Here is a 13,351-nt window from a genome sequence, read left to right on the forward strand (position 1 = left end):
AGCATGTGACATTTCTGCAATATTATTTTTTTCATACTTAATTTGTATAGAATACAACTGGAAAAAGTCATGGCATGCTTCAATGGATGTCATATATAATTACTAATTTGTAAAGCGCTGCGGAATATGTTGGCGCTATATAAATAAAATTATTTTTATAGTTGAAGCTTTTCCTCCAGGAACTATTGCTCAAAGGAACTATGAACATTTGCACCCTGGGTCCTATAGCATCAAGCAGTGCAAAACTTCACTATATAGTCTCTGAATCAAATGCATCAGACCATTTTATGTTGATGCATCAGTTTATAACCATAGGCATAAGGATTAGATGAAGATGATAAAGATGACAAAAACTCTCATCTGTGCCCCTAAGACTTTGAGAAATTACAAAGTTTCTTGCCATAACATCAAAACTGTCCTTCCTTCTTTGATAATTGAGGACAAAAAGTATAAAATGACAACGACCACAAAGGTTTGGACACTATTAAGGCTACTTTCACACTAGTCCGTCGGTATGGGCCGTCGCAAACGGTCGGCCCGACGTACCGACGGACAGTGTGTTAATGTAGCACAACGTGGGCAGCAGATGCAGTTTTACAACGCATCCGCTGCCCATTGTGAGTTTCGGGAGGAGGGGGTGGAGTTTCGGCAGCGCATGCGCAGTTGAAAATGGCGGACCCGACGCACAAAAAAAGTTACATTGAACTTTTTTTGTGCGTCGCGGCCGCCAAAAACACGACGCATCCTTCGCACGACGAATACGACGTGTGGCCATATGTCGCAATGCGTCGCTAATGCAAGTCTATGGAGAAAAACGCATCCTGCAGGCAACTTTGCAGGATGCGTTTTTTCTCCAAAGCGACGCATTGCGGCATACGTTAAACAACGCTAGTGTGAAAGTAGCCTAAATGATACATATATGCCTCAATAATCAGAAATGTAATTTTTGAATTATAAAAATGGTTTCCTTAATTAATACTGCACTACATATACCAAAATTATTGGCAATTTAAAAAGTTAAAAAATTGCATAGATTCTTTGATAGATATTGGAATGACCAATGGATAACCCAAATTTTAAGCTGACTATATTCCCCAACAACAACCACAAGACGGATTTCATCAATCCAGGTATTATTTTAATCAGTATAATGGCACCAACCTGACACTGTCTGCAGTTTACTGAGCAAAATTCTGCTGACAGGTTCACTTAAAGGTCTTAGTGCCTTGGAATATATGGATGACAGGAAAGCACCAATTTGCCTAAAATACACAATCTAGATTGTAAAAAGTCATAAACAGAAATATTATACTATCTAAACATAAGTATAGGAAAACAAATAGATTAAAGTATCTCACAGCAGAGTTTGTCCCTTTTTAACTGTATAAAGGGAAACTGTCAGTTCATTAAACTGTCACCATGTTAATATTGTGTAGAGAATGATTTGATGTTCGTCAATATTTTAGAATTCTATAGGGGGCAAATGTAATCTGATCCCTAAGTGAGCTGAAAGCCTTTCTTCACTGATGAAAGATTTGAGTAGTGAATTCAAAACAGTCTGATAAGCTGGGAACAAATATTTTTTTATTTTTAGAGATTAAAAAGTTTCTTGTCTTCACTTGTGCTTTTGATTTCTTAATAAAAAATCAAATCGGCTTCTCTTTAAACCAATTAATTTCTAAATTGACAGATCAGAAACGATTATCATGTTGGGTGTTATACAGCCAGATAAAAAAGAGAACATATTAAAATACATTTGTACAAGTACAACAACGAGAAAGAATACAAAGCATATGTTGTCCATCTACCCTACAGTGTAACATAAGTTGGTGATAATCATACAGCTTACAAGCTGGCAGATGGATTCTAGTATATCCAATATCAAAATGCAAGAAAACATCCCATAATAAACAACATATTGATATCCTGCCAAATAATGAGGAAGGAAAGAAAAACAAGCTCACATCGAGTGCCCTTGCTTCTTCATAATTATCGGTACAAGAAGTTACTACATGATATAAATATGAGCGGAGAGCCCTACAATAACTACCGTATTTTCCGGCATATAAGACGACTGGGCGTATAAGACGATCCCCCAACTTTTCCAGTTAAAATATAAAATCTTCTTAAAAGTTGGGGGTCTTCTTATACGCCGTATGTCGTCTTATAGGGCCGGTGACTAATGTGCCCTTTGGGGGGGGAGTGGTCCTGATGACGAAGAGGGGGCATCTCACAGGAAAGTGTGAGTGGAGTATCCCCATTACCTCATTGTAGCTGCAGTGTGGGGTGCTGGGGAGCGGCGGCGGCCACCGCCCCACAGCACAGCACCCATGCGGCACAAAGAGGAGCAGCAGCTGCCGCCTCTCCCCAGCACAGAGACCCCATGCTGCAGCTACAATGAGGTAATGGGGGATACTCCACTCACACTTTCCTGTGAGACGCCCCCTCTTCATCATCGGGACCACTCCCCCCCACCCACCATATACACATTGGTGTCTGCACTCGGCGTACAAGATGGCACCCGGCGTATAAGACGACCCCCGACTTTTAAGAAGATTTTCTGGGGTTAAAAAGTAGTCTTATACACCAGAAAATACAGTACTTACATTTTATAGATACACGCAATAGATAGAAATATACAGAAAAAATGGAAAAGACTGTTCCAAGTGATGGGAAAATATTGCAATTCTGTCTTTTTTTTTTTTTGGGGGGGGGGAATTTTCACAATGTTGATTGTGCACTAAGAATGACCTAGAAACATAATTTTCCAGATCAGTATGATAACAGCAATAAAAGCTTTTATTGATTATTATTATTATTGTAGTGCCTTAGAAAAGTTACTAGTCTTTGATGCTTATTATTATTATTGTTATTATTATTGTTTTAGTGCCTTTGAAAAGTTACTAGTCTTTGATGTTTATTATTATTATTATTATTATTATTATTGTTTTAGTGCCTTAGAAAAGTTACTAGTCTTTGATGCTTATTATTATTGTTATTACTAGATGGTAGCCTGATAGTATATAACAGCCCACATAGTAAATAGCACAGCCACGTAGTATATTGCACAGCCACGTAGTATATTGCACAGCCACGTAGTATATTGCACAGCCACATAGTATATAGCAAAGCCATGTAATATATAGCACAGCCACGTAGTATATAGCACAGCCCACGGAGTATATAGCACAGCCCATGGAGTATATAGCACAGCCCACGGAGTGTATAACAGCCCACATAGCATATAACACAGCCACGTAGTATATAACAGCCCACACAGCAGTATATAACACAGGCCATGTAGTGTATAACACAGGCCACGTAGTGTATAACACAGGCCACGTAGTGTATAACACAGCCCACGTAGTGTATAACACAGCCCATGTAGTATATAGCACAGCCACATAGTATATTGCACAGCCCATGTAGTATATTGCACAGCCCACGTAGTATATTGCACAGCCCATGCAGTATATTGCACAGCCCACATAGTATATTGCACAGCCCACGCAGTATATTGCACAGCCCATGCAGTATATTGCACAGCCCATGCAGTATATCGCACAGCCCACGCAGTATATCGCACAGCCCACGCAGTATATAGCACAGCCCACGTAGCATATAGCACAGCCCACGCAGTATATTGCACAGCCTGTCATGATCTCTGCGGGCAGAGATCATAGCAAGCCTATAGAGGGACAAGCTCTCGGAAGATGGAACTATACTGACCATGAACTAAGCCTGCCGCGCAACTAGAAATAGCCAGGTAGCATTTCCTATTTATTGCTAGATGCCCAGCTCTGGCCTAAGACCTAAATAGCTAGCAGAGGGAAATATAAGACCTGGCTCACCTCTAGAGAAATATTCCAAAGAAGACAGTTGCCCCCCACATATAATGACGGTGAGTTCAGATGAAACAACAAACGCAGCAGGAAAATAGTCTTAGCAAATTTGAGGTCCGCTTACTAGATAGCAGAAGACAGATAGTATACTTTCATGGTCAGCAGAAAAACACTAACAAAACACCATCCAGAGATTACCTTAAACTCTGGCATTAACTCATAACGCCAGAGTAGCAATCCCAGATCAACGAGAGCTTTCCAGACACAGTAACAAAACTTCAGCTGTGAACTGGAACAAATAGGCAAAAAGAAACATGGACAAAAGTCCAACTTATCTAGTAGTTGTCAGAAGCAGGAACAAGCACTGAGAGGCATCAGATAACATTGTTGACCGGCAAGAAACCACCAGAGAAATGAGCTTAAATAGCGACACCCACTACTAATGGAACCAGGTGAAACAGGAAAGAGGAAGACAAGTCCAATTCCACAAGCGGCCACCGGGGGAGCCCAGAATCCAAATTCACAACAACAGCCCATGTAGTATATTGCACAGCCCACGTAGTATATTGCACATGCCACACAGTATATTGCACAGCCCATGTAGTACATTGCACAGCCCACGTAGTACATTGCACAGCCCACGTAGTACATTGCACAGCCCACGTAGTACATTGCACAGCCCACGTAGTATATTGCACAGCCACGTAGTATATTGCACAGCACATGTAGTATATTGCACAGCCCACATAGTATATAACAATGTGGGCATCATATCCCTGTTAAAAAAAGAATTAAAATTAAAAATAGTTATATACTCACCTTCTGTTGGCCCTCGGATCCAGGCGAAGCGGTTACTGACGCTCCTCACTCGCTCTGGTCTCAAGAGTGCATTGCGGTCTCGCGAGATGATGACGTAGCGAGACTGCTATGTCATCATATCGTGAGACCGCAATGCATGGAGCAGTCACCGGAGCGTCGTGAGGAGCAGGAAAGGCCTGTTCTGCATCCAAGGGGCCGATGGATGGTGAGTATATAAAGATTTTATTTTTTTTATTATTTTTAACATTAGATCTTTTTACTATTGATGCTGCATAGTCAGCATCAATAGTAAAAAGTTTGTCACACAGGATTAATAGCAGCGTTAACGGAGTGCGTTACACCAAGGCATAAGGCGGTCCGTTAACGCTGCCATTAACCCTGTGCGAGTGCTGACTGGAGGGGAGTACGGAGCGGGCACTGACGGTGGGGAGGAAGGAGTGGCCATTTTGCCGCCGGACTGTGCCCGTCGCTGATTGGTTGTGGCTGTTTTGCCGCGACCAATCAGAGACTTGGATTTCCATGACAGTCAGAGGCCGCGACCAATGAATATCCGTGACAGACAGACAGACAGAACGACAGACGGAAGTCACAATTATGTAGCAGATTATTATTATTATAATTGTATTAGTGCCTTAGAAAAGTTATTAATCTTTGAAAACGTTTAAAAAATTACAGATTTTTTTCTTTTTTCTTTTGATGGAGCTGAACAAGAGATTGCCTTTAGCACATCAAGGTATAATAATAATAATAATATTTGTATTAATATAGCGCCAGCATATTCCACAGCGCTTTATAATTAAGCGGTGACATATACAGACAATAAATTGAATACAAGGTAGGACAGTTGAATAGTTACAGGAGGAGTGGGAGCCCTGCTCGCAAGTTTACAATCTACAAAGAAATAGGGGAACTCAATAGGTAAAACGTGTTTGTCATGTATGGTCCAGCCATTATAATAAATAGGGGTTATCACATGAAGCTGCATGATCCGGTCATCAGCCAGTATGTTTAAGTGCAGTTATCGTGTGCATGGAGGGTGTGGAGACAGATGAATAGGAGGGAGCAGATTCTGAATAATATTTAGAAGGAGAGCACAGGGGAGAGTTATGTTGGTGAGTTGAGGGGTTAGGCCTGTCTAAAGAGATGTGCCTTTAAAGCAATCTTAAAAATGTGGGGGCTAGGTATCAGTTTGCTGTAGTGCATTCCAAAAAACTGACGCAGCACGAGAAAAGTCTTAGAAATGGATGTGCGAGGTTCGGATGGAGGATGTTAGTCTTAGGTCAGTTGCAGAACGCAGGGCACGTGTAGGGTGATAGAAAAGAGGGCTGAGATGTACGGTGGTACAGAACTTTGGAAAGCTTTGTGGGTGAGAGATACTGTAAGTTTATATTGTATTCTGTAGTGAATGGGCATAAAGTGGAGGCATCTGTGAAGCAGCTGGACAAGCATATGACCGTGGCTGCTGCATTCAGGATGGATTGGAGTGGATGAACTTGAACCTACAATCATTTTATTGCTTCTTCTATGTACTTTCATAGAAGTATATTTGACAGCAACAAACAAGAACAGAATTAGGGGAAATCACCTTTTTTTTAGAAAGCAGGATAAAGGCCTTTGTCCCATGGATATGCAATAAAAGGGATTAAAAGGGATTGTCCTGGGCAATATCAGTGTTTTGAATGTATTTCAAAATGAAATTAAAGGGGTTGTTCATTTATTTATTTTTTACTATGGGCCTAAAAACTAACAGGCAGGTAATTGCTATCTACCTGTCTGTTCTCTTGTATGCAATTTAGCTTCTCCAAATCAACAGAGCAGCTCTTTCTATTCTGCTTTGTTGACAGTACATGACAGCCAATGCTGATTGATAGCCGGATACTCACAATTGGGCAGTAGCGAGCCAGCTGGCAATCAGAATGACATCGGCAGTTACGCCCCATCAAGAAAGCAGAGTGGAAAAGAAGCGACTGATTTGTAGATGTAACGTCATGAGAAGTCAATGAATCGCCGCAAGCAAAGGTCTGTGACCAAACTGTGCCTGCAGAGAATGGAGCCGGCACAACAGGCAGGTAATTACCAACTCCATGATAAACCCTTTAATTGAATTTACTAATATTCTTTAATTATGAAGCTCCATCAATGGCAAAATTTTACTTCCACTTACTGGCCTCACCATTTCTGTTGGCCGAGACGTCTTCACATTGGAATCAGTCATGATGAGGCATGCGAAGCTATTGAAATGAGGCAGATGGATGGCCCCCTGTTACCCATCACTGGTCACCAGTCAACATGGTGGAAGTGGGGAAGAAGCTTTCTCTGGTGTCTCTGGTGTCTGTGCTGGAGCTTTCATATGAAAAGTACAGTAGTACAGAATGTGCAGTTAATTCTGGTTTGTACATACATCCAACCCACTTCATTTCTGATTGACAGCTCTTTGCACAGAACAAACTTTTCAACATTTCAAGATTATGAAAAGAAAATATTATGCAATTATCATATAGGAGAATTGTTCAAATATATTTGTTTTCCTTTTTTGCGTATTCGAAAGTTGTTCTGGGAAAAGATCCCATGCAATTCTCCAATATCAATATTTTTTTTGGTCCAGGTCATTAGACAAGTATACAGCACATAACAAATAAATATATAAAGGTTCCTGTTAGTGATGAGCGAGTATGCTCATTACTCGAGTTTTCCGAGCATGCTCGGGTGGTCTCCGAGTATCTTGGGCGTGCTCGTATATTATGTTTGACTCTCCACAGCTGCATGATTTGCGGCTGCTAGACAGCCTGCCTAAATACATGTGGGGATTCCCTAACAAACAGGCAATCCCTGCATGTGTTCAGGCTGTCTAGCAGTCGCAAATCATGCAGGTGCGGGGACACAAACATAATCTACGAGCACGCCAAAAATACTCGGAGAACACACAAGCATGCTCGGAAAACTCAAGTAACGAGCTTGCTTGCTCATCACTAATTCCTTCCTGCATAAAAACTGTCTGAGTGGTGCATTATTCTGCAGAGCTGCGTAATAAGGACTGTTTTTCCCAATAATATGAAATAGACAGTGGCATATCCACACCAAATAATGACATTTTTGTTGTGGATTTTTTTGCCGATTTCCTTGCGAAAAAACAACTGACCTTGTAAAAAACCTACTATATTCCTTGGCTCCCTCTACTGTTCCCTTCCTGCTTTCTATACCATAGTGATGTGTCATCTCATGTGAAAACTACAGCCAATCACAGACTGCTACACAGTCCCGCCAAATGAGGTGAGGATGAAATTTTGAAAAAATGTTTTTTGTTTTACTTAGGGCTCAGAAACTTTGCCCTCTATCAAGGATAATCTGAATCAAAATCTTCAATAATTGGTATTTGGATTTTGGTTTACCAATTGAACTCACTGTGGAAAGTTTGCACCAAATCCTTGACTAATCTTGAAAAAAAATGTATATACTGTGGACTAATTATTTTTTTTTTTTTTTGCATCTGTGTGAAAATTTTCCCCCAAAATTAGATTTGTTCAGATTTAATCTACTTTACTGCTATTATAGTTTGCTGCATTTTCCCTTGAAAAATGTGGTATGAAAATCCACAAGCTGAGTATTGAATTTTTCTTTTATTGATTTCCATACTTTTTTAATGGTGGACCTGCAGATTTTGTTGAAATCTGGATGCAGAATCGGCGGCAAATTCGGCATGTGTGGACACTGCTTAAAGAATGAGAAACGTTTTGAAATGCCGTCAATATGGCATCTTATTATTCAGAAACAATGATAATCCATCATTTGATTTCAGTGCCGAACAATCATTTTATTTTATAGATTCCAGCTGATCTTTCTCATTTCTTTCATTATTTCCACATTCCCCATGCAGCAGCCTGATTAATATACTGTATTTACAGTAAGTCTTATACTTTCCACCTGCATCCGCGCATTTCTACCATAGTCACATTTCTAACCTACTATCGTACAAGGAATGACTGTTGAAGTTCAGTTCAAAGACAAGGTCATAAAGTCTTTGACTGCACTCATGGAAATCCAAAAAGGGACCTCATGGTCTTCCAGGTGCTGATGTTCTGCAGGAAACAGGAGAACCAGAACCACGACACATAACCCCCAAGACATGGTATTAAGACTAGAGTCACACCACCATAATTTCTCTCAGCTGAAAAAATTGGGCCAATTATTATTATTATTATTAATCACACTCTGATTAAACACTGATCAGAGTTTGCTCAGAGTGTGACCATAGTGTGATCTGATGTTCTTGGATGAGAAGATGGGAAAAAAAGTCTCCATCTTCTCTATTGTGTCAGTCCATGACTACCAGATGGCACTCAGATGCTGTCTGACTGCAGTGCTATTTTCCCCATGGACTCAATGATTTGCATGGCCGAGTGCCATACGAATATCGGATGCAAATTGTGCATACTGCGATTTTTTTCCTCATACTATTTCCGAGGAAAAATTTGGACACGGCCCCATAGAATAACATTGATCCGAGCACGATCTGATGTTTTGTCGAACCGCATTTGGACCAAAAATACGCTCGTCTGCGTGAGCCCTCAGCAAAGTGTAAACCAGCAAATTGCCGAGGGACTTCAATAAACATCTGATCAGCCTTTTATGTGGCTCAGGCTACACTGAGACTTTTTGGAATACACTGAGACAAAGGCATACACTGAGTTACATGCTATCTTGTGGACTGCAGCTGTCACTTAACTGTTAAAATCAATGAGTAGTGCTACAATTGTCTCCCTGGCCTAAGTAGTGAACATGATAGCAAGCGATAAGCAAAGAAATAGTCCAACTTCATGAATATATTCTGCTAGATTTAAATGAGATCCATACACAGGACATGAAAAGTCATGATAACAGGTGAATTTGCATTTGTACAACACTCACATCAACGCAATTCAGGTGAACACTCACCCTTAAACACAACCATTCTTTGATATGAGCGTTATACTAACGCAAATTCACCTGTTATAATGACTTTTTGTGTTTTGTGTATGGAGCTCATTGAAATAAAGGAGAATCTATTCATGAAGTTGGACTATTTCTTCGCTTATCGCTTATTTTGGCGGCTGCACAGCCATTGTCCAAGCTCCGAGCGGATGGGGTCAACATCAATGGTGTTATGGAATCCACATTATGATAGCTAGTGACCTTCTTGCAGTATCTTCAAGCCCACTAATTCAGCAACATACACACCTCTCAAGTAAATTTACATTCCCAGCCAGTGAATCGACAATATATACCCACACTCGGGTCTACAGGACTACTCACATACTTTACAGTCTATGCTGAATGTCAATTGTCAATGTAGGAAATTGTCTATATATTGCGAATGCTCTCTAGGACCACAAAGAACCTTGTGCAAAAAGAAAAAGAAGTGGTCAGGTACCAAATTGACGGACATCAAAAAGTGACTGCAGATACTGACAATCAATATGTTAAATAACTGAATTTATCTGTGATAGCTTTCTGCTTACCAACACAGTAAGAAATGCCACAACCCACTATGAAAATCATACTATGTGAGTTTGTATTCCCACTGGGATTTTCTGCCATAGTAGCCTGGCTGTTCACCGACTTACATTTTTCTTATCAGCATTCAGTTTCAGCTCCTACACCTTCCTTCCCACAGGCATGCGGACATTTCCACCATTATAAAATAATGTAATGGTCCTAAATTATAACCCAAATACAAAAATGTCCATCACCAGGAAACTTTATACAATGACCCTTCGGCACCTACAAACTTTGTAACTTCTTCAAGAAACTGGAAAACCTTGAACAGGTGACAGATAGGTGGTGGTCTAGTAGAACGAGTGCTTGAGATGACTATTAGCAGATAAGTGTAGACCAACAAACGGGTGAGGGACTTCAAGGCATAAATTGTCTGTACAAAATTATTAGCGAAGGTTCAAGGTTTGTGTGAGGATGAGTGTAATCAGAATAACATGTATGCATGGTGGATGGTATCTGTGAAATAACATTAGCATCAGGTGAATCTTGACATCTACAATTTTTAAAGGTAGATAATTACCAAGGCTGACTTTAGACAAAGTATGGTCATGGCCAAGGTTCCAAGGTTTCATTTATGGTGACAACAAATAGCACCAGGACAGAGTTCAACATCTAAGCAGAAGATGAGCTCTAAGAGTTAAAATATCGGTGGGATGCTCCAGGAGTCTTCTGCTGTCTCTATTTTTTAGCTTCCTCCTTGCTTATGTGGACGGCAGCTGACAAACAATGTTGAAACAGGAGGCCACTTTCGGGATGGGAGCCCTGGACGTTTTGTCAGTATGTCCCCTCTTACTCTCAGCAAAGACCACCATTTAACACTAAGTTCACCAATGGTGAAGTATAAGCAACACATCGGATTCTATGGTCAATTTGCCATGACAATCACATTCATTATTATCCCACCGGGGAAGTTATATGGCTAATTCAGGGACTGCAACACATCTTTTGCATAACTCTGGTCATAAGTCATGTGTATGCCAAGAAGTCTTTGACTTTGCTAATGTACAAATGGGTAAACCGTACCCTCCTCTCTGCTGTCACTCAAAGTATTACAACCTGTTTCGCTTATTCGACGACAGCACATAAAATACAGGGGATTTTAAAAATCCTATAGAAAAGCTCTGCGTGCCAGCCAGTTTCTCATTTTGATGTCCTATGATGTGATGTTGTTAATAGTCTTAAAGTGCTTTGCATATATTTTTTGCAAATAAAAGGATTAGCATTTTCTCATCGTAAGTACACCGAATATTTCATCAACGTGTTTACTCCTAATTCTGTGCTTACTGAGCTGCTGCTCGGCCGCCCGTGCTGACTCTCTGCTTTCCTTTGCCTTTTATGTATCATTTATTTATAAGTCATTTCCTCCTAAGTTTATGCAATTTTAAATTTAAATAGATTTGTCTAATACAATGAATATCTGATATAGAATCTATCGCTCACCATAAACCTCAAGATAAAAAGATATGGGTACTACTACGTCTACTGCTGCTACTACTATTATTACTAATACTACTTCTACTACTATTACTAATATTACTACTACTAATAATAATAATTAATGTAATAAAATAATACTGTAATCATGTAAAATCAGGGCTAAAAAACAATTAATATTCTAGTTATATTGTAAATAAGCTCGTACGGATGTAGCAGGCAGATCTGATTTATTGCAGCACAACTATGTATCAATGTAAGTTTTACATCGGACCTTATACTAAATTACCGGAATACACCAATAATGCGGCCCCGAAAAGATTAAAAAGAAAACACCATCTCTGTCCTGTTACATTTCTATAAACAAACATAATTAGACTGAAGCAACACCATAAATATGTATATTATCAGACTGACTCTTGGAGGGAAGTTTTGCACTTACACTTCTGAAGCATTTTTGGGAATATCCTGGGGGACATGCTCCACCTTTCTTCCCTGACAGCTATAAATGCTTTTAGAATAGTGACATCCACAAGAGGGGTAAATGAGAACCAGTGCATACATGTAACTCAGGAGCCTCATAACTGCGTACAGTACAGGACGCGGCTGCTTTTCCCATTCAGTGAGAGATTCCTGTGTCCTGTATCAACAAATGAGTTAAGTCCGCCTTCAGACTGAGCCAAGCCCCGAAGTGCTGAGAAAACAATCCATCTCATAGAATACTATTTAGTAACCCAAGTCTTGGTGGCAATTGTGTGACCGTTTTAATAAAAAAAGAAACAACAATGAACAAACAACATTCTAGCTTCCCAATGACCTTGAAACAAACTTTGAAGTGATTAAGCACATAGTTTAGATATGAGTTATGAGTGGAACATAGAATTTGCTTCTATTTTTTTTTTTTCTCTAAAGGGAATATGCCATAAAAAAATATTTTCAACAATTTAAAAAAATTTAAAGTGTTAATGTTTTAATATATATATATATATATATATATACTTTTTTATACATATATACATATAACATATATATAAATATGTCATTTTTTTCTAACGGCATAAAATCTGAAAATTAATTTAAATTATTTTGTTATGTTCCGCTTTAAAACACTAGGGGGAGCAACTACTGAAATTTGCATTGAAAAACTAGTGCACTGCTAGCTCACTTTACGATTGCAGTAAAAGTGGGCGGAATTTGCTCATATGTGTGTAATGTCACCACTCCCTGTTTGAGAGTTTGGACTGTCAGATGTCCTTGCATTTTCTGACAGTATGCTTTACATGGAACAATTAAAAGGACATAATTGTTTTTCCAACAAATGTTATTGATTTTATAAATTTAATAGAGGTGAAGGGTAAAGGGTAAGGAAAAAAAGGGTGAAAGGAAAAGAAAAGACAGACATACATATATATACTGTAGCTTACACAAGCAGAAAATGACTGTAGCTTACTCAAACAGATTAAACGTAGCTCAGTATCAAACCTAATATAAAAAAATCACAGAGAAAAAAGCAGAGATGGTTACCTGCTGAAGCCTCCAAACAAATCCACCAGCAGGGCGCAACGGACCCGATCAATGATGGCAACAACACAGGTGCAAAAAATACCGATGAAACAACCACTTTCAATCCAGTATTGGTTGTTTGGCTTTAGTGCACAAAAAGATAAGCGATAATAGTCTGTATGTGGCATTGTTCACACAAGCCACATACAGACTATTATCGC

The 13,351-nt window shown here is 39.5% G+C and overlaps 1 protein-coding gene across 6 annotated transcripts in view; it reads right to left on the reverse strand.

Annotated features, from left to right (window-relative positions):
* FSHR (follicle stimulating hormone receptor) overlaps window positions 1-12,363 on the reverse strand; it is a 489,167-nt gene extending 476,804 nt beyond the window's left edge. For 2 of the 6 annotated variants that reach the window (XM_077282454.1, XM_077282457.1), the window contains exon 1: window positions 12,070-12,355. In XM_077282454.1, the coding sequence (XP_077138569.1) occupies window positions 12,070-12,209 (140 nt within the window). In that variant the 5' untranslated portion in view covers window positions 12,210-12,355. Of the gene's footprint in view, window positions 1-12,069 lie in introns of all 6 variants that reach the window. The other 4 variants (XM_077282458.1, XM_077282455.1, XM_077282456.1 and 1 more) reach the window with 4 other exon arrangements.
* Window positions 12,364-13,351: the final 988 nt, after the last annotated feature.

This window comes from Ranitomeya variabilis, chromosome 2 (assembly GCF_051348905.1).
Source record: "Ranitomeya variabilis isolate aRanVar5 chromosome 2, aRanVar5.hap1, whole genome shotgun sequence".
NCBI classification, from domain to species: Eukaryota; Metazoa; Chordata; class Amphibia; order Anura; family Dendrobatidae; genus Ranitomeya; species Ranitomeya variabilis.